Source organism: Bos indicus x Bos taurus, chromosome 19, assembly GCF_003369695.1.
Source record: "Bos indicus x Bos taurus breed Angus x Brahman F1 hybrid chromosome 19, Bos_hybrid_MaternalHap_v2.0, whole genome shotgun sequence".
Lineage (NCBI taxonomy): Eukaryota > Metazoa > Chordata > Mammalia > Artiodactyla > Bovidae > Bos > Bos indicus x Bos taurus.
In genome coordinates, this window is record NC_040094.1 from 34242390 (window position 1) to 34269462 (window position 27073).

The 27073-nt window shown below is 54.1% G+C and overlaps 1 protein-coding gene across 1 annotated transcript in view; it reads left to right on the forward strand.

Moving 5' to 3' along the window:
- Window positions 1–7561: 7561 nt before the first annotated feature.
- LRRC75A (leucine rich repeat containing 75A) overlaps window positions 7562–27073 on the forward strand; it is a 34386-nt gene continuing 14874 nt past the window's right edge. Inside the window, exon 1 of the mRNA XM_027517255.1 lies at window positions 7562–7851. Within this exon, the coding sequence (XP_027373056.1) occupies window positions 7600–7851 (252 nt within the window). The 5' untranslated portion in view covers window positions 7562–7599. The remainder of the gene's footprint in view (window positions 7852–27073) is intronic.

Genomic DNA, 27073 nt, shown 5'->3' on the forward strand with positions numbered 1-27073 from the left:
GTATCCCATGGCTTTGGTTTGTATTTCTCTAATAATTACTGGTGTTGAACATCTTTACATACACCTGTTGGTCATTTGTATGTCTTCTTTGGAGAAAACTCTATTCAAGGCTTCTGAAGGGACCACTCTTTTTTGGAAAGGAGTTTTGCAAGAGGTAGAAACCCATTGGTGTTCCAGTTACACGAAGTGCTCTAAATGGGGGGCAGCCAGTGGTTGCCCAAGATGGGAAGGACCAGGTGACACTACCCTAGTGCCCAAGCTTGAAGGAGTATAAGAGTTGGCTCTTGCCTTCATGGGGACCACACAGGCCACGTCAGCTAGAGTGCAGCTGAGATGCTGTGGTCCTTACTCCATATTCTGGATGTATAAATCCTTGGATTCCAGAACAATCTTAAGGAAGGCAAGGCACTGAATTTGACTGTAACTGTGTTTTTGTTTAAATTGTAATAAAATTCACATAACATAAAATTTACCATCTTGGCCATTTAAAAAATTTATTTATTTATTTGGCTGCAATGGGTCTCAGTTGCAGCACATGGGATCTTCCTTCTTCATTGCATCACTGGGATCTTTACTTTTGGCATGGAAACACTTAGTTGCAACATATGTGATCTAGTTCCCTGACCAAGGATCAAACTTGGGCCCCTTGCATTGGGAGCACAGAGTCTTAGCCATTTGACTACCAGGGAAGTCCCAAGATATTCTTTGATACAATTAAAAACAACCAAAATTTAAGAAAAAAAAAAAAAGATACGCTTTAAGAGCACATACTTCCCTGGTGGCTCAGATGGTAAAGAATCCACCTGTAATGAAGGAGACCCTGGTTTGATCCCTAGGTCAGGAAGATCTCCTGGAGAAGGGAATGGTTACCCACTCCAGTATTCTTGCCTGGATAATTCTGTGGACAGAGGAGCCTACCAGGCTATAGTCCATGGGGTCACAAAGAGTCAACCATAACCGAGTGACTAACACTTTATCACTTTTATAAATGCAATACAACTACCTAAAGTACGTGGAAACAGAGGAAATGGGTAAAACAAGAGTGGGCATGTTTTGCGAAGTTAAAGGAGGACAAGGAGGACATGTGAACTCACTAGTCTCTCTAGCTTTGGATGTGTTTGATTTCTCCATTATGTAGAGAAACATTAAAATAATATAAAGAAAGAAAAAAATTTTTTAAATAAAATAATATAAAGAGATAGGGGGTCAGGCAATGGCATACAGGGATGAAACGTCGCTTATTGCCATTGGTCTGGTTTGGCTTTGTTTTGTTTAGGATGGGGAGTTCGTGGGCGCTTGTTACATAACTAAATAACCAAATTAAAGCAAGCCATGCATGGAGAAATGGAGAAACAATCAGGGAAGTAGAAGGAAAGTGTGCAGTCAGCCTTGTACATGGTTCTCAGAGGCCCTGAGTGGATGGATTCCAGGACGTGCCCTCCTGGAGCTCCGTCTGCAAGGCGAGTGTTGGAACTTATGGAGCCCTGGGTGCTCGTTCTCCTGATGCAGCCAGCCCTTCTCCCTCCTGGGTCACTTCTCTCACTTGCCCTGCTGACAATCTGAGAGTGTTCTTGCCAGCAAAGGCCTGGGTCAGTTATCCTGGGACTTCCAGCTTCCTAATGAGAGCTGGTCCCATGCCGGGTATGTCACCGGTGGTCTGCTTGCAACTGGGGATTGAAACACAGGGTTTCACGTTCGCCCCCAGCACACAGCAGCATTCAGGGCCCTGAAGACCTCAGCACGTGTGGGAACAGCTGCTGACAGAGAAGTGGGCTGGCGGTATCCTGCAAGGGAGAAGGGTCTTCCTTTAAGAGAAAAGTGGACTAAGAGATAGGGCCCCCGCATTATGCGTGCATGTGCCTTCCGCGTTCTCTTGGGGCCAGCTCTTCAGGGACGCCCTCAACTCCTCTGAGCACAGGAGTGGTCTGGCCCCTTGGCAACCTTATCAAGAACTTAGGAGAGAAAAACTCCTGATTGCTTCCTCCCTACACCCAGCTCTTCTGGCTCTTCTCAAAGTGCGGTCCCTGAGCAGAGCCACCTGGCAACATGGGATCCCTGGAAACTCATTACAAAGGCAGCTGGTCCCAGTTTCTTTACTGAGTCAGAAACTCTGAGGGTGGTGCTCGGTGGTCTGTCCCTTGACGAGCTCTCCTGGGGACTCTGATGCCGGCTCCAGTTTGAGAACCGCTGGAGGACGTACATCGTGTCCCATCCCTGGGTCCTGGCATCACCTCCGTCCCTGACAGTACTCCACGGGTCTTTGCTCCCAGGACCTACAGTCGCCCAGTTTGCCCCCAAGGAACCCAAGCACCAGCAGGTCTAATTCCTCACTTCTGGGCCCCAATTCTTGAGCTGCTGGAGCAAAACCTCATGGAAGCAGGATGCTGCACCAAGCTCCTGTCTCCCACCTGCAGAGGGCTCTGGTCATGCCCGTCCTGCTGGGCTCCCCTCCAGCTGCCCAGAGAGCTCCCTTTCCTTCCCCCAGTTCTGGTCCTACTTCCTCTCTCTCCACAAGCCCCTGCCCTGCCTTCCAGGCATCTTAGCAGGTAGTTACTCACCCAGCTTTTCTTCCATCTGCAAACTATTTATGTCTTTCCTCTTCCTTTCCCAAATCAGAGCCAGAGTCTCCCTGAGGCTAGTCTGAGACTCATCCCTCCAGTGACATCCTAGTGGTGGGACGTGGCTTAGGTGTGCTTCTTCTCCTGTGCCCTTCCTGGCCAACTCCTCTCCCTACATTCAAGGACAAACAGCACCAGCATAACATTTTCAAATAAAATTTTTTACTTTTATTGACCATCTATATTCTCTAAGGAGAAGAAGGCGACAGAGGATGAGATGGTTGGAAGGTACCACCGACTCAATGGGCATGAACTTGGGGGAATTCCAGGAGATGGTGAGGGACAGGGAGGCCTGGCATGCTGCAGTCCATGGGGTCTCAAAGAGTCAGACATGACTTGGCGACTGAACAACAACATGTTCTCTAAAGCAGTGCAGACCTGGGTTTGAATTCTGACTGTCAAGGAAGCACTAGCCAAACTCTGTGTTTTTTAAAAAACATCAGTTTCTTCTGTTCTAAAAAGGACTATCAAAACATTTTTGCATGATTATTAAGAAAAGGCTTCAATATTATAAGTGTAAAATGCATTGCAGCAATAAGAGCTTGACATTGTGGATAAAAATATTTTATCCATGAATTAGATGTTTTTACTTAAACATTTATATAATCTGAAAGATCTTTAATTTTAACTTCAAATCTTACAATAGAAGAAACTGAAGTGAATGTTCAAAGAAAAATCATGATGAGAATTTTGTAATTCCTGGTTTGATGGTGAGAAAAGTCCAATGCGTCTCAAGTTACCAACATTAGATGCTTAAATATAAAAGAACAACCAAAAGGCTAGATTCCTGGGTTCCCTCTAAATAAATGCTCCAGCTCACTTGTAACAAACCACCACCAAGAAGGAACTGCCCCGAGCCAACCAGCCACCAGCCAACTCGATTCCCTGCAGACTGATTTCCTGGAGGTCACCTGTAGCTTCCATGTTAACATGCCCCGCTGGCATCTTAGTGCTCTAGTTCCTGAGCACCTGCCGTGCACGGGGGTCCACACAGTTTTCATTTAGCACATTTATGCTGAGCTCCTCCACTGGCCACCAGTGGACAACCAGCCCTTGAGGAGATCCCAGGCCAGGACAGCAGCATCGGGCTCAAGTAGTCAGACTAGGAGAAACACGAGATGGACACCTATCCAGCTGGTGGGAGGCAAGGGAAGAAGAGGAGCTGAGCAATGAAGGGAAGGGGGGGATGCTCCAGGCAGAAGAGCACCTGCCAACAAACAGTACAAACGAGATGCACGGTCGCAGTCCCAGGGTATTGCAGTCACATGGAGGATGGCGAGGGAGGCACTGAGGAAAGCTTCCTCAGGGAGGACACACCTAAACCAAGTCTTAAGGGAGACTCGTTATCTGTTAAGGAGGTGAAGGAAGATACTGCAGTGTGTGCAAAGGCACAGGAGACAGCATCTCGGAACAGGAGGAAGTAACACAGGATGATGACAGCGTCGCACGTGGGGGAAGCAACGCATGTTGAGTAGTTTTTTGTTTTTTTTAATTTTTTTAAATTTAAACTGGGTCTCTGTTGCTGCATGAGGGCTTTCTGATTGCAACAAGTGAGGGCTACTCTTCATCTTGGTGCATGGGCTTCTCACTGTGGTGGATTCTCTTGTTACAGCATGGGCTCAGTAGTTGTGGCACACCGGCTCAGTTGCTTTGCGGCGTGTGGCATCTTCCCAGACCAGGATCGAACCCATGTCCTTCGCGTTGGCAGGTGGATTCTTATCCACTGCGCCACCTGGGAAGCCCCCATGTTGAGTAGTTTGGACAGAAAGGGATATAAGTCACTGAATCCTCTGTGTGTGAATGTGTGTGTGTGTGGTGTGTAAGTATTTCCCCTTTAGTTAGAAAGAAGTTAAAAAGAAGGCTGTTGTGATGTAATAACTGGGGTGAAAACGACAACAATGTGTGTCCAGCAAGGATCCATGTTTCAAGTCACATTCGTAGCTGGGCTTTCAGGTCAGACAGACTTGAGTGTGAATCCCTGCCTGGCCCATCACTAACATGTCCCAGAGTCCATATGCTCAGCTGTGAACTCAGGCCAGAAGTGAGACTGACCTCACAGCTGTTTAAAAGGATGAAGGTGCACCGTACCACCAGACACAGCCCGAGATGGAGCCTGCAGTGAACGCGCACAAACGAGCGCCACCCCCTGGGCATCTTCACCAGGACTCACCAGACGCAGGTGCTCCGAGAGCACAGCGGCTCCAGGGTTTCCGGCAGCTCACAGGAAGCAGAGCCCGCGGAGGGCAGGTTGGGGAGGAGGCCTGGAAGAGAGATGTGCTCGTTCGTGGAGTATGAAGCGCCCGCTGGCGGAAGAGAGACTCCTTCCTCAGGAGTGAGGGCCTGCCTCACTCCTTCCCATCTCGACTCGTGTGCCAAGAAGCCAGAACCCCTGTCCACCTTACATCCGGATCACTTCTCAGCGCTGTGTTTGTTCCCTCCAGGCTTGCTCATTGCTTCCGATATAACCGGTAGATTCCCCAGCCGGGTATCCTCCACCCTTGGTGATGTAAACCCGCGACAGGTACAGCATCCCCGTGGGACTCGGAGGCCAGGGGAGCCGATGCATATATGCTGATGTTCACACTACGTGTGCCTGAGTAGAAAGCCGTACATCTCTGATCCAGGAGTGTCACGTCTTCCATTGGCATCCAAGAATCAGTGACAGGTTAACTTTTCAGCTTGTGAATTGGAAAGCAAGACTTGGAGTCATGAGCGTGTGCATGTCTCGTGAAGCCATGAGGATAAATAACATTGCCAAGGCAGAGGTCTGTGCCTGCACCCAGGTGGCAGCGACGAGGAAAGGACTCCGCTAACACAGGAAGCCCCCAGAGGGCGTCCCTGGAGGAGAGCAGTATCCCCATAGGCCAAGGGAGTGCAGTTTTCTTCGAAACAGAGTAGAGAATGGGATCAGATGCTGCTTAAGAGTCAAGGAAGACTGAAAGTGGCCACTGAATTTAGCAACTGGGTCACTGGCAAGAGACAGTGTGTGAGGAATGAATGGACGTAAATACTAGGCATTTCCAAGAAACTTGGCTCAAAAGGAAAGAAGAGAGATGGGGCCTTGGTAACAGAGAGACGGGAGCAACTACAAGTTTCCTTTCTAAACAGATGGAAGAGGGCTTCCTTGGTGGCTCAGTGGTAAAGAATCCACCTGGCAGTGCAGGAGACACGGTTCCACCCCTGAGCTGGGAAGATCCCACATGCCGCGGAGAAACCAGGCCCATGCGGGAGCCCGAGTACCACAACTAGCGAGTAGACCCCACTCTAAGGATCGCCTGGGCCACCTTCCACCAAGATGGTGTTGTCCCAGCCCCATGCCCTCCGGCCAGTCAACGTGCCAACTCCAGCTGCAGTGTGCCTCCAGGTGGAGGGAGCCCACCATCCTTGGGAAGGGGCCAGGTCAGCAGGTTTCCTGGTGGCCACCTTGCCTGTGATCCTGCAGGTTAGAGATGAGAGGCACCGAAGTGTCTCCCAGCTGGGGTCCTCTGGAGATGCCCACACACAAAGGGTGGGGATTAATTTGGAAGATGTCACCCAGCCCTGTGAAACCAGCCTTCAGGAAGACTGAATGCTCTCTGCCAGCAGAGCTGGGCATTCGGGAGCCAGACGTCCAAAGGGAAGAGCAAGCCAGTGAGAGGCACACAGGGCCGTCCTCCAGGGACTGGGGGTTGACCCAGCAGTTACTCACAGAGTGGGACACGTGTATCCTCTCGGAGTTTCTGACACCACCACCCCGATCTTAACTCTCCCAATTCGTGGCACAGTGTTCTCATCCCACACGGAAGAGACATACCGGATGCTCCAGGCTCAGGACACAGCAGACCCCAGCTCTCCTGCCCCACAGCCCATGCTGTCCCAAAGCAGCACCCAGGCCCTGGGTCAGAGGCAAGAGACATGACTGCTGCTCCTCCTGCAGCCCCAACCTGGGACCAGGGCAGTCACCCCAGGCCTCTGGTGGTCCGCGGTCCGGCTGGGGAAGGTCCCCAGGTGCCTGGGCCTTCTCTCTGGCTGGGCTGTCCTGGGCGTTCCAAGCACCGTCTGAGCCAGGGGGTGATCGGGTGCACTAAAGACAGGAGGGTTGGTCTGGCCAGGTGGGGGTGGGGTGGGAGGTAAATGGGAACAGTAGGACATGCAGTCGGGCCTACTTGCAGGCATGCTCCTGCTGCTTTGCATGGGGTATACCCCCAGGACCCTTCTCTGGAGGTGTACTAGCAAAAACAAGAGAAAAGGACTCTTCTTTGCCCCTGGATGGTCCAGCTCCTTTGAGACTGGACTGATGCAGGCTACGGGCTCGGCCTAACACAGCCTTGCACCTGGTTTCTGCACCACCACCGGCCCTCACTGGCCGAGTCTCAAAGGAGTGTCCATCAGAATCAGCCAAGAAGCTAAAAATGCAGATCGCCAGGTCCCACGGCGGAGATTCTCACTGACCGGGTCTGGGGCGAGACCGGGAGTCGGCGTTCTCAACAAGCCCTCGGACGACTTGGGAGCGGATTCTCCGCGGCGCCCACTTTGAGAAACCCGACTCTGGGGCTGAGACCCCAGCCCCGCTCCGCCTCGATTCTCCAAACTTTCAGCATGTCTCCGGGCGCATGTCCCCCCACCCCGCTCCGTAGGTCTCATCCACGCGCGATCGTGTAGCATCTGGGGAACGTGGTGAGGACCAGGAGGGGGCGCAGGGCGGGCGAGCGGAGCCAAGGGGCGGCGAGGCGAGGAGGGGCGCGCCGAGCCCGGAGGCGCGCGTTGGCGGGGCCGGGGGCGGGGCGGCCGGGCCGGGGCGGGGCCGGCGGGCGGCGAGCGCCGGGGGAGCGCGCCCGGGGAGCGCGGAGGAGGAGCGCGGCCAGCGCCCCCGCCCGCCCTCCCGCCCGCGCGCAACAGTTCCCCCAAAGTTGCGCCCGGGAGGCGCGCGCCGGGCGGCCGAGGGGCGGGCGGGCGGCGGCGGGGACGCGGAGAGCGCGGCAGCGGCGGCGGCGGCGGCGGCATGGGCACCCGGCAGACCAAGGGCAGCCTGGCGGAGCGAGCCGGCCCCGGCGCGGCGCCCGGCCCCCGGCGCGAGCGGCCCGACTTCTGGGCGTCGCTGCTGCTGCGCGCCGGGGACAAGGCGGGGCGCGCGGGCGCGGGCGCGGGGCTGCCCCCCTACCACCGGCGCGTCGGCATGGTCCAGGAGCTGCTGCGGATGTTGCGCCAGGGCCGGCGGGAGGAGGCGGGGACGCTGCTGCAGCACCTGCGCCAGGTGAGCGCCGGGAGGGGCCGCGGGGGCGCCCCGCCCCTGCCCAGGAGGCCCCGGGGCACCAGGGGCACCGCCCGGGCCCCTTCTCGCGGGGACCGGGCCCGGTCTAGCCGCAGGTGCCTCGGCGCTGCCCCTGAATTTGAGGCCTCGGGGCAGGGCGGAGGAAGGCTGCCCGGAGAGGCCCGGCCGAGGGGGACCTGTTGGAATAACGTCCCCGTTTCTCTCCTCCGCAGGTAGCGGAGGAGGCTGGCCCCGGGCGGTGGGCGGGAGGGGACGCCTGCCTGCGCCAAGGTGCTTCTCTTACCCCCTACCCACTGGCAGTCTCTCCCATCAAGGGTCCTCAAGGAATGCGCAGTTGTCAGCTTCCCCAGGGGGAGTCCAAGGGCACAGCTCTGGGACTGGTGAGATTCCAGCCCCCAGGGGCTTCGCTCGTCGGGAGGCAGCCTGGGTGAGAGGGGGTTCAGGTGGGAGACACGTCTTCTCTCCTCTGACTAACTTTGACCGGAGCTCAGCCTGGAGCCGAGCTGTGGGGCGAGGGAGCTGGCCCGGTTCCCGTGGGACCGGCTGGCCGCAGGGCCTTCCAAGGCTGCCTGCACCCTGCCCTCAGCCTGATCGCCCTGGTTAGGGACTGCCTTGGCACCTCTGGCGGGTCCCCTCTGCTTTGGGTCTCCCTGGAGCCGTTGCTGTCCACTTCTCTTGGGCTTGTTTTCCTTCTTCACTTTTTCATCCCTTCCGTGGATTCTGTCCAGTGGGAGAGAGGCAGGAAGGCGCCCCTCCTGCATCCCTCGGGGTTCTCTTGGCCGACCTTTGCAGGGGAGCTGAGTCAAAGCCCCATATTCTGGCTCAGTGGTGGAGTCCAGTGGGGATGGGGAAGGGGCTCTGAGGTGGCCTGTCTGAAGTTCTCCCATCACTGTTGAAAGAGGCCGTCAGAGAGCCTTCCTGGGGGGAGCTTCAGAAATCAATCAGACCCTCATCCCTCCTGGAGTCTGTAGCACCCCCCTACCCCACTGTGTATCTGGTGTGTGGTCACCCTGGAGTGTGTGTTCCCAAGGTGTGTGCGCACAGGGAGAGGGAGGCAGAGGCCTGGGGGCTTGGGAAGCCTGGGGTTTCTGCTCTCCCCTTCACTTTCCCAAACAGCATCCAGAAGGCAACCTGAGAGGCCACTGTTTCCCCAGGTTCCATCTCTGAACTGAATCTTCAGAGAAAGATGACATTCCACACTTAGTAACTTTTTAGTGGTGTGTGTTTCTTTGTCTTTCAAGAACTGAAAGCCAGGGTATGGCCTCTGCGGAAACTGTTTTGCTTTCTATCAGAATAATGGGTTTTCCAGACCATCATATCCATTTGCAACCAGACGGTGAGATGCTTTCTCTGATCGTATGCTGTCTCCCGGCACTGGGGTGGGTGCTGCAGAGGGTACAGGACCATGGAGGGGCTGACGGTGGGGGTCAAGGCACGCCCCCCTGGGGCTGAAAAAGCAGAGTGCAGCCCCTGTTCTCGAGGGCCAGTCAGGGCCAGTCGTTCGGGTGGGGCCTACAGGATGAGTGTGATTCCACATCCTGGAGAACCTGAGCTTCCCCCTGGTTTTTGGAGAGTAGACACATCCCTGTGTCCCCCACAGGCTTCCCTGGTGGCTCAGACAGTAAAGAATCCGCCTGCAATGCGGGAGACCTGGGTTCCATCCTTGGGTCGGAAAGATCCCCTGGAGAAGGGAATAGCTACCCATTCCAATATTCTTGCCTGGAGAATTCCATGGATAGAGGCCTCAGTCCATGGAATCACAGAGACAGACACGACTGAGCGACTAATACTGTCTGTGTCACCCACAGCGTCCCTGAGATAGGGAGCATTTCCTGACAGATGGTGTCTCGTTGGTGTCCTGACACTCTTCTGTCCTGACACAGTGGCACAGCTGATGGGGGTCGGAGGAGGTCAGCCAGGCTTCCCCTTTGCTGCGAAAACAGCAGAATAACTTGCCCTCCTGCTCCAGGCACGTCCTGGGCTCTCGTGACCTCTGGTTGAGGTCTGTGGGCTCTGCAGAGCCAGCAACGGACCTGCCTAAGGTGCAGATCAGGGCCCTCCAGGGAGTGGCTGGGAGCCCTGGGCAGCATGGAATGGGAGCCCCAGTGTCCAAATGTCCGTGGGAAGCAAGAGGTGGTTTTCTAGGACCCTGAGGCTGTTTGGAGGGATGAGGAGCTGCATCTGTGGTGTGCACAGAAGTGGCTCTTTCCCCCAAATCTTGTTTTCCTTTCCAGTTTCCTCCTCTAGGCCGGGGGTGGTGATGTTCAGAAAGCGAATGAGCAGTCACTGAGAGACAGGAAACACCCAGGGCTCCCTAGGGTCGGACCAGCAGGGGCGCATCAGTAACAGGAGGCGGAGGTGGGTGTGCAGAGCTCAGGGCTCGGTCATGCTGGGACACCGTTCCTGCCCCACAGAGCACAAGGGTGGGCATCGGTGAGCAGGTGAACAGGCAGAGGGAACGGGAGCCCAGACGGTCACGGTCACGGCCATCCTCACCTTCTCCTGTGTTTGTCCATGTGTGTGGCTGCCCAGAGCCCCGTGGGAGGGGGCTGGAGGTTGTCCTGGTCTCTATGGGCCGTGAGCTCTTTGTAGCCCTGAACGATCTCTCCACACTCTTCCCAGAACAATGCGCCAACATTCACAGTCCTGCAAGAATGTTGGAGGGTTCACAGACCCCAGGTTCAGAATATACCCCCGTCTGGGACCTCTCCTTCCCCACCTGTGTGACTTGCGACTGGCTCAGGATGTGGAAACAGGGGCCTGGGGACCATGTGTGACAGTCGCAGTGGGCTGAAGGATTGTGGCTGCCGGTGCCTCTGCTTCTGAATCTAGGAGTCTCTCTGGTCTTAGATTTGGGGGAGTTTCCTGACTGGAGACTCTCCAGCCTGTCCCTGCATGTCCCTTGCCCAAGCAGTATAGGGAGGCCTCCTTGGTGTTTAGGATGCTGAGCTGTGCAGTGGGGAGGGAAGCAGGCTCCCAGGAAGCTGCCTGCTGAGGGAAGGAGCCAAGGGGAGTCCCCTTCCCTTGAGGAGGTGTGCCATCTTGAGAAGAGCCTAGGGCCAAGGGTCAGCTCGGGCAGCTTGCATTCTGGTCCTCAGTCTGCTCCCACTTGAGACCCAGCCGATAACCTGTGAGTTGTGTTCCTCGTTTCCCTGAGGGTATCTGAGGTACTGAGCAGACCAGATGCTACAACTGTGTGAGATTGCGTCGGCTCTGCAAACCTAAACCCGTTCTCACGGCAGCAACGGCAAGGAACAAGAGAATCTGCTTGGGGTCTGGCTGGCCTGCTGGCAGGGTCTCGGTCCCCTTTCTCAGGCCGGGCCCGGGAAGTTTTAGATTCTGTCTGTCTGACTAGGGCTCAGTCTGGGCCAGAACTCACTGAAAGTTCAGAAGCAGTGTGGGGCAGTGCTCCGGGAGTTGGGGGGTGAAAGAAGCTAATTGTGGATGAAAGAGGCTGCTCCGGTCCCCTCCTCCAGACCTCCCTCTTCTCCAGGTGTTGCTTCCTAAGTCTTCGGCTCACATTTGCAGTCTTCAAGGTGCCCTGGGAAGAAGGACCCATTAGTCGTGGAGAGAGGGCGAGTGCCAGCCCATGTAGGAGGTGGGGGTCATCTCTTGGGTACAGGGGTTGCTCTGAGTCCCCAGGTCCCAGACTCGGTCGTCTCCCAGCCTCATGGAGCACCAGAGTAGGGGCTCAGTTCCCCCAGCACACGCCAGGCTGAAGTGGCCCATCTCCCAGCTTTTCTGTAAAGAGGATCTGATTGGGTTGGTTTATACGATGCAGCCTTGTTGGGCAGGGCAATTCTAGGGTCAGCCTGATGCTGTGGCTCAGGCCATATGACCAGGGTGACTGGGCTGGCCTCACGCTACACCTGGGAACACAAGCCACCCCCGCAATGCAGAAAAGAGCCCTCAGGAACCTAGGGTGCTGGCTGCCCCAGGGGTCTGGATAAGTCTCCCTGGGGACCCAGAAGCTCGGCAGAAAGATGAGCAAGAGGTTGCCTTTTTCATCTGACAGCCCCCAGAATAATCAGGGAGTTCCCCACCCTTAGCCTTGATCTTATTCTTCTCCACCTGGGATGCACGTCTTCATTTCCATGGAATGCTCCTTATGTTTCCAAGGCCACCCTCCTGGGCCACGTCAGCCCATGGACTCTGAGATTCAGTTGCCCGTTAGGCTATATGGATTTAACCGTCCGTATGTACGTCATTTTTCCCGCTGTCCATTTTGTTAGACTAAGTCCCACATTTCCTGAGAGTGGAGACCCCCACCACCACCTCTGTCCCTGGCAGGCAGTTGACACCCACAGGTTGTGGCGAGCTGCAGTGAGTCGTGCGCCAGGGACACGCTGTCTTGGTGTGTCCCCAGCAAGCCCTTGGGTCTGGGCTGTGCACCCCGGGGCTTATTTGCCAGGCCCATGGGTGTGGTCGAGAGATCTGGCAAGTTTGCTTTCGTTTGGTTGGATTCCCAGGAGCCCTGTCCACAGGGCTTGGCTGTTCCTGGCAGCCCGCCAGGCAGTGGTGTTCTTGGAGAGAGGAGTGGCATGGTGCCCGGGCTCCGTGGGCACCACAGGGACCCCATGGCAGGTGCCGTCTGGGGCCTCCGCTGAGGTGGCAGCACGGAGTGGAGCCTGGCGGGAGGGCCCGGCCTCCACGCTCCTTGTGCTGAATCATGTTGATTCCATCCGCAGAGAGACAGCTTCCTCCCTCTGTAAGCCCTGCTGCTCTCTGGCCAGGCTGGGCATTTCCAGTGGTGCCAAGGCAGGGGGAGCCCCAGACCAGGGCCTGCTCTGCTGGTTTCCAAGGCCAGGGATGCGGCCACCTCTGTGTGGCCAGGAGTGACGCCAGGGCCTGAGGCTGAGCCAGCTGCCCTGACTGCAGGTCTGGTGGGGAGAGACCTCCTTCGGGCTCCCCCTGCACCCGCCAAAACACTCCCCCGACCTCCTGCAGGCAGAAGCCACCTGCAAGAGAGTTTCCAGGTGACTCAGGTCTTGGTCTGGCTTCCCCATCAGGATGCTTGAGGGGTGGGGTCCACATCTGAGGAGATCCCCTCCCCAAAGTGGGGGTCTCAGCCTGCCATCCACTTCCTTCCCCTGGCCTGCCAGCTGTGTCCTATCCACTCTCATTAGGAGAAACAGGGGTTGGGGTGGGGGCAGTGGTCAAAAATGGCAGGCTCCATCGCTGCCCCTGGAAGAGGTGGCTGTCCTAATGAGCACAGTGACCTTGGCCGGCCAGGCAGGGGTGGGGGCTGGCCTTCACAGTGCCTGGCTCTCCTCCCCACCCCACTCGCTGGCCCAAGCGGCGCCCACGTGGCTCTCTGGGAGCATTTCCCAGCCTTCTTTTTTTTTTTTTTTTCAACTTTTATTAGCTCAGACTCCTGGCTGCTGCAGCCATATGGAGTTCTGCCGACGGCTGCTGTTCAGGCGATGTGGCATTTCGATGTTTCTAACTTCATCTTCACCAGTATAGACAAGGAGTCAGGCAGGAGTGGAGAAGGGTAGTGTTCACCTGCAGGGTGGCCTCACGTCAGGCCTGAGGGCTGTGCCCCCAGCCACGGCTGCCCCCGCCCACGCTGTCCTCTGCATCCCAGCTTTTCTCGGCCTCTCCCGCTCCCCCTCCCACCGTCTCCTCTCTGTGTCTCTCCCTTTCCCTGGGTGAGAAGCAGACTTTGCATCTCTGTTGTTCAGATCATCTTGGTCAGCTTCCCAGGGCTGCCCCCACCCCCTAGCCTTCATGGCAGGAAGGCAGCCGGGGACCGTGAGAACAGGAAGGAGTGGGGGTCATTTCGTTGTCTAGTCTGGTAGGGGCCAGCGCCTTGAGTGGGGGAAGTTCTAGGGACATCCCTCCTGCCCGTGCCCTGCTTCCCGGTCCATAAAGCATTTTCTCCTGTTTATTTAGCTCTTTAAATAGTCCTATGAGGTCGACAGGATCTCACTTAAAGTAAGAAATGGTAGGTTTTCTTTTTTAAAAAAAAACAGTGCATCATCATTGTTTTGAACAATGCTGCTTTTGAACTGTGGTGCTGGAGAAGTCTCTTGAGAGTCCCTTGGGCTGCAGGGAGATCCAACCAGTCAATCCTATAGGACATCAACCCTGAATATTCATTGGAAGGACTGATGTTGAAGCTGAAACTCCAATACTTTGGCCACCTGATGTGAAGAGCCAGCCCATTGGAAAAGACCCTGATGCTGGGGAAGATTGAAGACAGGAAGAAAAGGGGACGACAGAGGATGAAATGGTTGGATGGCATCATTAACTCAGTGGACATGAGGTAGAGCAAACTCTGGGAGTTAGTGAAGGACAGGGAAGCCTGGAGTGCTGCAGTCCACGGGGTCACAAAGTTGTCATGACTGAGCAACTGAACAAGACAATTGTTCAAAAATGAGAAAATACAGATGAGCCAAAATAAGACCTCGAAGAGATTTGTCTGTCGTACAGTCTGGTGTCTGCCCCTCCAGGCACTGCTCTAGGCCCCGGGAGGCAGGAGAAACGGGAGTAAAATTGTTCCCCACCTCATGGACAGATTATGAGGATCAGGAAGCCAGCATGTGCTCAGCAGGGCCTCGAAAAAGGGCTCCAAGTTGTGGCAGCCTTCTCTGGGGACCAGGGGCCCCTAACTCTAACTCGCCAGCCCCTTTCCCTTCTCTGGCCTCAGTTTGCCCACCAGCACAGTGAGAGGCTGTGTGGCTGAGGTAACCACTGAGGTTCCTGACTGCCTCACAGCTTCTACCAGGCTCCTGTGGCCTCAGGATGGACCTGTTCATTCACACGTGAGCCAGAGTCCCTGTCATGCTCTGATGTCACTCCCTTGTCCCCAGTTTGTGCAAGAGCTAGGACTGATCCCCACATACAGGCACAAACCTCTCCTCCCTCAGGGCTCCCAAGTGGACCAGCTCCCAGGTGGGGCTTTGTCTCACCTGCCCTGACAGCCCCTGCAAGTGGCCCTGGTACTCAGGCCTGAGCCTCTCCTGCCCACACCCCCTCCTCATGCCCTTGGTCCCCATCTGTCCCCCAGCACATTCTCCAGGCGGCACTTTTTCTTTTCTTTATTTATATCGACTACACTAGGTCTTTGTTGCTGCATGGATTTTTCTCTTGCGGAGAATGGGGTACTCTCTAGTTGCAGCGCTTGGGCTTCTTGTTGCAGTGGCTACTCTCGTTGCAGAGCACGGGCTCTAGAGCACAGGCTCAGTAGCTGTGGTGCACGGGCTTAGTTGCTCTGTGACATGTGGGATCTTCCCAAATCAGGGATCAAACCCACATCTCCTGCATTGGCAGGTGGATTCTTTACCACTGAGCCACCAGGGAAGACCTAACTGGTACTTTTTTCAGTGGCTTATTTGTTAAAATAAGATGTTGAGATGGTGGTGGCCAAGATGAATTAATATTGGAGAAAGAGGAGAGCAGAACCCAGCCTGAAGAGAGAGTGGTTCCTGTAAGGGGCATGTTTCATGAGCTCACTGCCGCTCCATGGAGCGTGGCCACACCCCTGCTCCTGGCAGCCAAGGACTGGAGCTGTGAAGGCCATTCAGTGAGGAGTGCAGAGGGCCCAAGGATGCCGCATCCCCTCAGTTGCCTCCAGGGAGATGTAAGGCCACCCCAGGCCCACACAGTGCCTTTGTGAGAAGTAGGAGACACCTGTCTGGTTGGTGGAGACACAGTCAAAGCTCAGCAAGTTCAACTCCACCCAGACACCCTTGTGCAGTGCACACCCTGCACAGCTGTACTTAGCTACCTTGGTGAAGTCATGCAGAAGTCCAGTCTTTATCAGCTGAAGCCAGTCAGGAGGCTCAGCCTTTCTCCCATGTGGGCCCTCGGGCACAGCCTTCCCATGTCACCTGAAGCAGGTAGCAGTGCAATGCCAGCCAGAATGGGATGATTTCTGCCTCTGAGCCGGATGATTGTCCCCTTCCTCCTCAATTGGGAAGCTGAAGCAATTGGGCACCTTCTTCCAGCCTAACATTCCTGCCTCTCCCAGTGGTGTCAAACAGAGTCAAAGATGCCTTCAGTGAGTCTGGAGTCAGGCCCATAGGACTTAGGAGCACAGGGACCTTCAAGACACCTTCTTTGCTAAGCTCCCATCATCTCCAATCCCCACCCATGTCCTGGGGACCCAGGAATTCCCCTCCAGCTTCCCAGACTGTTTATATCCCTGTCTCTGTGGAAAAGGAAATGGCAACCCACTCTAGTATTCTTGCCTGGAGAATCCCCTGGACAGAGGAGCCTGGCGGGCTGCAGTCCATGGGGTCACAAGAGTCAGACACAACTGAAGTGACTTAGCATGAACGCATTCTGGATGCTCCCGTTTCCTGTAAATAACCTCCATCCACCTCTCCAGATAAAAGAACTCCCTTCAGTTGGGTTTTCCTGGAACGAGCCTGTTTTCTAGACTTCCTGTCATTCCCACTTGCAGACCTCATCCCCATTTTCTCCTGGAGTTGTGGAGTTTTGGGGTAAAAACTCCCACGGGGTTTCCAAGCAGCTGCCAGCCTAGGGACCATCGGGAGGGGAAGGTTCTCGGAGATGGAAACAGACACGGAAGATTCCAAGTTACCCGTTGTGAGAATTCTCACGTCTCCAGAAATCGCCTGCTGGCTGAGAATAGGCGCGGTTAGGCACGGGGAGCTTGATAAAGGTATTTGTGCTGTGACGTGTCTCATTGGGAGGATGATCCATGAGCTAGGGCTCAGACGTGGGGGCACTCTGGGGGGCACGGGGCTCTGGGAGGTGGGGGAAGGCCTGGAATAGGAGAGCGGGCAGTGGGGTGGAATTAGAGAAACAGCTTTTGGAAGACTGGTGGCAGCTGGCCAGGAAACCCAGAGGAGTGGGGGCAGCTGGCTGGGGACGTGCGAGCAGGTGTGTCACACGTGGGCCCTGCTCTGGAGGGAGTCTGGCTGCTGAGGAGAACCTGTGGGCACAACCCAGGGACCCTGGGATGGGAGAGAGCCTGAGACCCTGGCAGGAAGCTCTGGGCCTTCGTGGGCCTGTTGCTTGGGCCCTTTCACTCCACCCACCTCCACCTGCACGGCCGCCCTCCCAGAGTCCCTGGAAAATGAGGACAAACTCTGTGACTCCCGGAGACGGGCGGAACCGCTCCCTCCCCAGGGACGCTGCCCTGGCCCTGCAGTCTCTGGGACTCACCGATACCTCTCGGTGCTGCTGGCTGTGGCCCCAGGTTCTTCCACTTGTGGGGCAGTGAGGCCCCGAGGAGGAGTGGGGTGGGGCGGAGTCTGCCGGCCAGAGCTCCTTCCCTGGTCCACTCCTGCCCTCCCCACTGCCCAGAGAAAAGGCCTTGGGGAAATGGGCAGGGCTCACCCTCAGCCAGGAGCCTGGGGGGCCTTTTCCTCCTCTCCCTGCACTTCCCCCCGAGCCCCGCACCTGGGTGTGAGCTGGATTCAGCTGGACTTCCCATCCCGTGTGACTCATCTCTGCTCTTGGAGGCTGTGCCTGGGGCCTTGCCTCTGACCTAGAGATTGAAAGTGGTAAAGACCCTTTGGGTTCCCTGGTGGCCTAGTGGTTAGGACTTGGGGCCTTCACTGTGGAGGCCTGGGTTCAACCCCTGGTTGGGGAACCATCTTACATGCCAAAATAAAAAAAAAAAAAAGTAAAGTGGTAAAGACTCTCAGTGTGCGGGGGCGGTTGATTTTATGTGCCTTCTTGGTGAGGTCATGGTACCCAGTTTCTGGTGAGATGTGAGTCTAGATTTTACTGCAAAGATATTTTTAAGATGATATTAGCATTAAGTCAGGCTTTCCTGGTGGCTCAGATGGTAGAGAATCTGCCTGCAGTTTAGGAGACCCAGGTTGGATCCCTGGGTCAGGAAGATCCCCTGGAGAAGGGAATGGCTCCTTACTCCAGTATTCTTGCCTGGAGAATCCCGTGCCTGGTGGAGCCTGGTGGGCTACAGTCCATGGGGTCACAGAGAGTAGGGCAAACTGAGTGACTAGCACACATGCAGCAGCAGCGTTACATCAGTCAACCTTGAGTAAACAGGCGGCCTTCCACACGTGGGTGGGCCTTGTCCGATCGGTTGAGACCTTGAGAGGAGAGGCTGGGGGCGGGGGTGCTGTATTTAGACTGAGGAGGTGGTGGCAGCAGCTCTTCCTGGGGTCCCAGCCTGCCGTCCAGGTTTCAGATTTGCCAGATCCCATGGTCACTATTCCTTACACCTCCCTCCCTCCTCTCCCTCTCATCCACTCACACCCTATCAGTTCTGTTTCTCTGGACAACCTTGACTTACATATGTTCTCCAAGGGCTGGCAGCTGTGGGAGGTGGAGTAAGAAATTCCAGGGCCCACTCCACCCCTGTCTCTGCCACTTGCTCACAACCCTCAGGTCCTTGACTTCTCACCCTGAGAAACAGGCTATTTCCATGAGATGTGTCCTGCTTGGAAAGCAGGTTGTCAGGGAGCCAGATAGAAGGAGCCTGGAAGTCACCCCCGCCACCTCTTTGTCACCTACATTTCCCTCCACAATGGACCAAACCTTTCATTTAAAATGGACAACATTAACCACAAGAGAGACAAATGGGCTTAAGTGCGCTTCGGAAGGCTTCAGCGACAGATTATTTCCTAAGTAGAGATCTGGAGGATGCAGGATGGATGACAGAGTGCTGAGAATCCATCGAGTGTAGGAGCCGGTAGACCTCAGGGACCCGCTGGCCCCAGTCTTTCTGTAGAATCCCAGACCCACAAGATGCGGAGCTGGTTGGGACTGGAAAGGAAGATTGGGGAGTATAATAGTGGGAATGCCACCAACCTTTCAGAGTCATAAAGCACAGTAGCTGAAAGGTCCGATGGGGGGAATGCAGTGCTATTTGCTGAATTTCTTCTATGGGTTCCAAACCCTGGTGATCCAGGCCTCTTCTGCTGTTCTCTCCCACTTTCTGGGAAGAAAGAGCTGGTGACAAGCTCACTTGTAGGTGGGGGTGCTGTCGTACAGCGGGACAGGAGGGTGCCCAGGGCCACACTGACCTAGGGGCTAACTCAAGCCTGGGTCTGGGGGCTCCTATCATGCCCCAGCAGAGCCTGGGTGGACCCGTGACCACAGAGAGCAGAGCAGACCCCCTCAGGCCTACTGGGCCTCCAGCTGATTTTATGATTTTCTGAAGAGAAAGCATCCTTTTGTTATTTATTTGTTGCTACTGCTGCTTCTTGGATTTTAATTGAATTACACTTGGCAGTGGTCAGACATGTGTTTTCCAGAGGCCTGCTTTGTGCAAAGGGTGTCTATTTTAAAGACTTCAAAGTTAAAACACAAACAGCATGCAGCCATGAAGCCACCCTGCTGCATCCTGGCGGGGAGAGCAGACCCGCGGGCACTTGTCACGGTTGAGGAGGGGTGCCTGCCCACCTTCAGACCCCACAGGGCCAGTGGTCATGGGAGCACAGGAGTCACCAGCCACCCCTGGGGGATGAGAACGGGCCCATGAGAGCCCGTTCATGAGAACGGGGGATGGGACCAGAGCCCATCCTTGCCCCTCAGCCAGGTGGGTCAGCAGGCAGGGGGCAGTTTTGACTGGGGCCTGTGGGGAGGCCTGCCAGCAGTGCCCGTGGGTATCTCCTGGGCTCCAGCTCCTCCCCTGCACCCGGCAGGAGTGGTCTCGCCAGCAAGCAGGCCAGCACTGGCACGTTTCCTTCAAGGAGAGGCCAGGGCAGAGATTGCTTTCGTGACTTTTGCTTTGCTGTTTGGTGTTTCCAAAGTCTGAGTGTGTGGGTGTGGGTGTGGGCACACTCAATACCTCTTTCCCCGGGGACACAAGGACAAGGACAGCTGCCTGCCAACCGACTTCGGCCTCGTTGTTGTGTCCCTGGGAGGTTTACAGGGTCCTTGGGGCCTTTTTGTGCAGACACCACACGCTCCACACACACACACATTAATATATACACACATACAAACTGCACAAACATACACAAACACCCCATTTACATATACACACCCATCCAAACACATATACACACATGTACATACACACTTGCCCTACACACATATATGTATACACACATATATATACACACATGTACGCACAGTGCTCATGGGTGCTTGATTTTCTCAGTTATGATTCACTATATTGAACTGAAAAACTTAAAGCCTACCATTTCCCTAACATTTTAAGTTTAATCTACAAATGCCATTATTTTGTTTATGAATCTAGTAGATTTCAATGGTCACATTTAAGGGTAGGAGGCTTATAACTTCATTAACTAAATGTATTTAGATATCTTAGTGTTCTTACAAATTTAAATATGTCCAGTTTTCCTAAGTTTGTAAATAGCCATCCTAAAAAGCAGGACTTTCCCAAGCTCCTAAGCAGTTCTTAAAATGTAACATATTAAGCTTATAAATAGGGTAGATATGAAGTTCTGTTAAACATTTCAAAACTGTCACAGACTTGGCCAAATCCTCCCTTGGCAGGCTGCTTAAAATCATAAGCCCAACTTCAGTTACTCACTCACCCCTTTCAAATTGGAATGCAGGTCTCATTTGTTAGGTTCTCTGACTTACCTGATTCTCTGTGTATGGGAGCTAAGTCCCTTCCGTTGTGTCTTTGCGATCCCATGGACTGTAGCCCACCAGGCTCCTCTGTCCATGGGGTTCTCCAGGCAAGAATACCGGAGCGGGTTGCCGTGCCCTCCCTGAGGGGATCTTCCGGACCCAGGGATTGAACCGGAGTCTCCTAAATCTCCTGCTTTGGCAGGCAGTTTCTTTGGGAAGCCCACTTGATCCTCTAAAAGGTTACAAATGTGTAAGATGCCAGATTGACACATTTCTGAGGTATCTGAGCTACTTCACTCCCGTTATGTTCTGGTTGATTCAACCCTGTCTGAGTTAAGGACACTGTCAAGGGAGCAGGGGAGCCACAGGCCCAGTGCCACCTCCAGGGGGTGGTCTCCAAAATCCTCCAGTTTCCTCCTTCTGCAGTCCTCCACCTCCACCTCCCACCCCCAGACTTTTCCTCCTCCAACTCCCCATCCGGCTGGCTTCCTCTCTGGGTTGGGTTCTGTCTGTCGTTGTTCCTCTCATGGTCTTTCCCAGAGCTTTCCTCCCTCAAGGCCCCACCTCTTCAGCTTCCTCCTGGATGTCCTCCTGGACAGCGCACGCTGCACACCCTTGGCTCCAGGATCTTGCATCCAAGGCCACACTAACGATGATTCCCAGGGAGCCAGAAGGGAGAGAGAGTCCTTAGAGAGCCCTTCCCTCCTGGTACAGAAATCCTGCCACCACTGAGCTAAGAGATCTCTCTGCTTCTTACATACCTCCAGGGCCTGTGAACTCATCACTTGATTTTTTTTTTTAGTTGTAGTAAAGCATAGATGACATAAAACTTCCTTTAACCAACGTTGAGGAGTACAGTTCAGTGACATTAAGCACATCCACATTGTCATGCAACCGTCCACCTCCAGAACTCTTCATTTTCCCAAACTACAACTCTGTCCACATTAAACACCAGCTCTGCACCACCTCCCCCAGCCCCTGGCAGCCTCCATCCTACTTCCTGTTTCTATGGATTCAGCTCCTCTAGGGACCTCATATGAGTGGAATAATACAGTCTGAGACCCTTCTGTGATTGGCTTACTTCATTTAGCATGATGTCCTCAAGGTTCATTCTGTTGGAGCATGTGTCAGAATGTTTTTTTCCTAATAATCTATTTAATCATTTGTGGCTATGCTGGGTCTTTGTTGCTGCACGTGGGCTTGTCTGTAGTTTCAAAGAGCAGGGACTACTCTATAGTTGCTGTGCTTCGGCTTCTCATTGCACATGCTTCTCTTGTTGCAGAGCACGGGCTCTGTAGTTACGGCTCCCAGGCTTTAGAGCACAGACTCAGTAGTTGTGGGGCACTGGCTTAGTTGCTCCACAGCATGTGGGATCTTCCCAGACCAGGGATCGAACCCAAGTCTCCCACACTGGTGAGCAGATTCTTTACCACGGAGCCACCAGGGATGCCCATTGATTTCTTTTACCACTTGTTTTTTTAAATATTCTTTCTTATATTGGGCTTGGAGCCATCTCAGGGAGCATCTCTGACCAGCCCAGTCCCGCCTCTGGGAGCAGACAGCAAGGGAGAGTGTGTTGGGGTACACTCATCCAGAGAGGACCCAGGACCGGTGAAAACAGCAAGGATGTTTCTGCTGGTGATGCTCCCAGGTGCCTGCAGCTGTGCTCTTGCCCGAGGTCAGCAGCAGTCAGAGGAGAAAAGGGCTCCAGCCCACTTGGCCTGACCTTTTCTTTTCATCCAGGTGCATCACTGAGAAACACGTCACCTCCTTTCCATCTGTTGTCTCCCAGGACTGCTAATTTGGTGACTTGTTATTGTCTAGTTGCATCTGACTCTTTGCCACCCCGTGGACTGTAGCCCACCAGGCTCCTCTGTCCATGAGATTATCCCCGGAAGAATACTGGAGTAGGTTGCCATGTCCAACTCCAGGGTATCTTCCTAACCCAGGGATCAGACCCAGGGATCAAACCCATGTCTTCCTGAATTGGCAGGTGGGTTCTTTACCACTGAGCCATCAAGAGAAACTCTTTGGTGACTTGGAACAACAGAAACTTATTCTCTCACAGTTCTGGAGACCAGAAGTCTCAAGTCAAGCCCAGTCTCCCCTGAGGCTGACGGTTGTGGCTGCATCACTTCAGTCTCTGCCTCCATCTTCCTGTCCCCTTCTCCCCTGTATCTGTCTCTTATCAGATACCTGTTGTTGGGTTCAGGGCCCACCTGGATAAGCCAGGATGATCTCATCTTGAGGACTTTAAGGTAATCAATCTGCAAAGACCCTTTTTCCAAATGAGACATCATTCACACATTCCAGGGACTGAAATTATGGACTTGTCTTTCAGGGGCTACCATTTAACTAGTGCATCCGTTTCGGTTTCTTGCACTCTGTGTGTGCTTGGCCCCAGGTGTCTCCTCCATCCCCATCGGCATTTTAAGATCTGCCCACCTTCCTTTTGTATTGTTCTCATGGCAAGAATACTGGGGTGGTTTGCCGTTCCTCCTCCAATACTTTGGCCACTGATGTGAAGAGCCAACTCACTGGAAAAGACCCTGATGCTGGGAAAGACTGAGGACAGGAGGAGAAGGGGGCGACAGAGGACGGTTGGATGGCATCACCAACCCTATGGACATGAATTTGAGCAAACTCCGGGAGATAGTGAAGGACAGGGAAGCCTGGTGTGCTGCAGTCCACGGGGTCACAAAGAGTCAGACACGACTGAGCAACTGAACAACAACAGCCACCTTCCTTGGAGGCCATTGTCTTCATTCAGCGAGCAGCTGCCTGGTGTCTGCACGGGGTCCCTGCCTGTGGAGATCCTCTAGCTTCTTCTCCTGGTGGGTACCCGACAGTTCCAGTCCCTCTCCTGGGAATCCTCAAGGCGGCTAGAATGTCAAGGGGGAGGGGAAACAGAGCTGGCTACCCAGGCGAGGCCAGTACCCAGTCTGTGTCCTTCCCCAGAGGAGTGACCTCTGATGCACTGGGCCCAGGAGGAGACCAGCAGCCTGCCGGCTCCCTGCTTGCCCTCTGGACTAATTACTGTCCTCAAGAGGACCCTGTTTGCTCACAGCCTCATTACCCACCCCGAGCACGAGAGCACAAGCGCACAGGCTCCGGCGGCTCCAGTGCCAGCTGTCCGCTTTTGCTGGTTAATATGCGGACCTGGCCGCCCGCTCCCTCCCCAGACTGTGTTACTGCAGAAGCCGCAGCTTCATGCCTGGAAGAGAGAGACAGAAACAAGCTCGCTTCCTGCAGGGCCTCCCTCCTGGGAACAGGCTTGAAACCTGGAACTTAAAAGGGAAGGGGGTGGTTGTGGTTTAAAATAGCATGTGCGTGGCAGCCTCCTGTGTGGCTTCCCCCAGCTTTCCCCTAAAGTACCTGAGGAGACACGCCAAAAAAAGATGAAAATTCCTGAAAACAGAGACAGGTGGGCAGCTTAGGAGGATCTCCCTCTTGCTCTGTTGAGACAGACGGAGCCACCCGGCTCCCCCAGGAAGCCAAGGTCTCCTGGGGGAAAGGGAGCCCTTCTCCCCAATCTGAGGAAGTCAGGCGGCCACCCTTCCCCTTGAGAGTGACGGTTTGGGGGTCGACAAAGCACTGCTGGAGTCCTCCCCTGCCTGCACCCTCCCCGTGCTTCTCTGAGTGTATTCAGAGAAAGTGGCCCTCAGACGCCACCTCCACCAGGCAGGCAGAATGGGGAAACCCGAGAGCCGTGGCCACCGGAAGTCCACTGTGGCCCCTGGGCTTGGCCAGGGACAGGGAGGTCCTGGGATACTGACCACATAGTGACTTTCCGCAGACCTCATTTTTGAAGTATGGGAGACCCAGTCCATGGTGATGGGCAAAGACACCCCTCCCCAAGGTCAGAGTTGCACTGGCTCAGTGTCCCGAATGTGGCCTTCAGCCAAGCTGGCCTCCTTACAAACCAAAACCTGAGAGGTGGACTCAGCTCTTCCCCCAGGAAGGCAGCCATGGGACAAGGTCAGAAGTTCGGCGTGTGGGTGTGGTTCACCACAACGAACAGTTATCCCACGCATGTTGGGTGTCCTACAGTTCAACTCAGTTCTGACACTCACCCAGCGAGAGTGTCCAACCCCGCAGATAAGGGCTCGGTCCCACAGGACAGCCCCCACTGCAGACTCTAGTCACAGGTCCAGGTGGTCAACTGTGCGTCTGACCGCCCAGCTCTCGGCCGTAGGTTCCCACGACCCTCTCCTCAGGTCAGATGAATTCACTTCAGTGGTTCACAGAGCTCAGGAAAACATTCTACTCATTAGTTTAACATAGTGGATGTAACTCAGGAGCTGCTCGACGGGAGAGAGGCACAGACCCAGCTGTGGGGAGGGGCAGGACCTTCCACACCCCCCTGGTGTCCACTCTCCACACCTCCCGTGCTCACAGACCCAGAAGCTCTCTGGACCCTGCACTGTGGAGATTTTCCTGAGGCTTCATCAGTCATGCTGACTGATGACCTTGCTGGCCACTGGTGACTGACTCTCTTCATCCCCCGTACCCTCCCTGGAGGCCAGGGGCTGGACTGAAATTCCCAACCTCTAATGACAAGAGCTTCCCTCGTGACTCAGATGGTAAAAACATCTGCTTGCAATGCGGGAGACCCGGGTTTGATTCCTGGGTGGGGAAGATCCCCTGGAGAAGGAAATGGCAACCCACTCCAGTACTCTTGCCTGGAACATTCCGTGGATGGAGAAGCCTCGTAGGCTACAGTCCATGGGGTTGCAAAGAGCTGGACACGACTGAGCGACTTCACTTTCACTAATGACAAGATTGGTTCCCCTGGCTACCAGCCCCATTCCCAGATGACCAAGGGACTTTCCAAAAGTCACCTCGTTAACAAAAAGCATTTTAAAATGTCATCTCATAACAAAAGTCACCTTTGTCTCTCTCATCATTGAGGAAATTCTGAGGGTTTAGGAGCTCCGTGCCAGAAAGTCCAAGTATGTATGTATTGTAAATCACAGCATCACACTAGACTTGATAGGTGGGGGGATCTCACTAGATCGCCCCTCCTTCAAGGGTGAACAAGTGGGGAAAAAATCCTGTGCGTCAGGGAAATGTGTGGAGGCCGGACCCTGACTCTGTAATGATCTATGGCAGGTTCCGGAGGAAATGAACTTTGTGAAAAAAGCACAGAATGTCATGAAAAGAGGCCAAGCTGAGATGGAAAGAAAACAACAGGGCGAGATGAAAAGGGAGATTAACGAGGAAAATAAGAATTGCAAGGATTCAGAATGCTAGCCAGCACACAGTCCTAACTAGGGGCAGTGGGAATGGGGTTGACGCTGCAGGACACGAGGTCAGTGACTGAGCAAACCCGGGCCCTCCACGGGAGGGCGAGGTGGGTGGAATACGGGAAGAGAGAAAGTCAAGAGATACTCAGAGCGCGGCTTTCCTGGTGAGGAGACAGGCTCCGAAAAGTCCATGTCCGTAGATGGAAAGACCCCGACATGGAAGGAGAATTTAAAGAAAATACCCACAGCTAGAAATACCCATGGTGGGAAAAACTGTAATAACCAGGTGGGACAGGCAGGAAAAATAATTGCCACGTAAATATGCCCCCTTCTGCTCCCTCCTTTCCCAGGAAGGTGTCTGTGTTTGTCCCCTGTGTCTTAGGATCTTTTTTAAAAAGTTGTTGTCTTTGCTGTTTAGTCAGCCAGTCATGCCCGACTCTTTGCAACCCCATGAACTTAGCCCGCCAGGTTCCTCTGTCCATGGGATTTCCCAGGCAAGAATACTGGACTGGGTTGCCATTTCCTTCTTCAGAGGATCTTCCTGACCCAGGGATCAAACCGGAGTCTCCTGCGCTGGCAGGCAGATTCTTTACTGCTGAGCCACCAGGGAAGCCCATTAAAAAAAAAAAAATGCACATCACATAAAATTTACCATCTTAACCATTTTTATGTTTCAGTATCATTAAGCTCATTCACATCATTGTGCAACCATCACACTATTGTTTCCAGAACTCTTCATATTGCAAACTGAAACTCAGTCCCCTGAAACAGCAATTCCCCGGAAGCCCTTGGCCCCCACCATTCTATGCGTCTATGAATGCATAGACTCTGCATCTATGAATGTGACTGCTTCACATGTGTGGAACCCTGCTTTTGTGACTGATTTCTTTTAGCATAAAGTCCTCAAGGATCAGCCACGGTGTAGCATATGTCATATTTTGTTCCTTTGTATGTCTGAATAACATTCCATCGCAGACATATCCCACGTTTTTATGCATGTGCCTATGGAAGTTGATGGGCGCTTGGGTTGTTTCCACCCTTTGACCATGGTGAATTGTACTGTCTCCTAGGGTACCGCCTGCTTCCATCCCTGCAGTTCCCCAAGTGTCTTTGGCATTAAGAGCCCTCTTTATACGTTCTATCTCTTTTTAAAATTGAGATATAACTGACATATGACAATTTTAAGGCATATACTGTATTGATCTGATACATTCATACTGCAGTATGGTTACCATTGTAGCATTAGCAAACACCCCTGTTTTTGTCCCATAAATAACATTTCTTCTAGTGTTGGTAACACTTAAGGTCTTATCTCTTAGAAAGCTTGATGTTTATAACACTTCTGGTGTCTTTCATGGCTGACCTGCGTGCATTTCTTTAACAGTGTACTGTGGACTTACTCATCTTCTTGTTGCAAGTACGAACCTTCAGCACCATCTCCCATTCCCCCACCCCCAGCCCCGGCG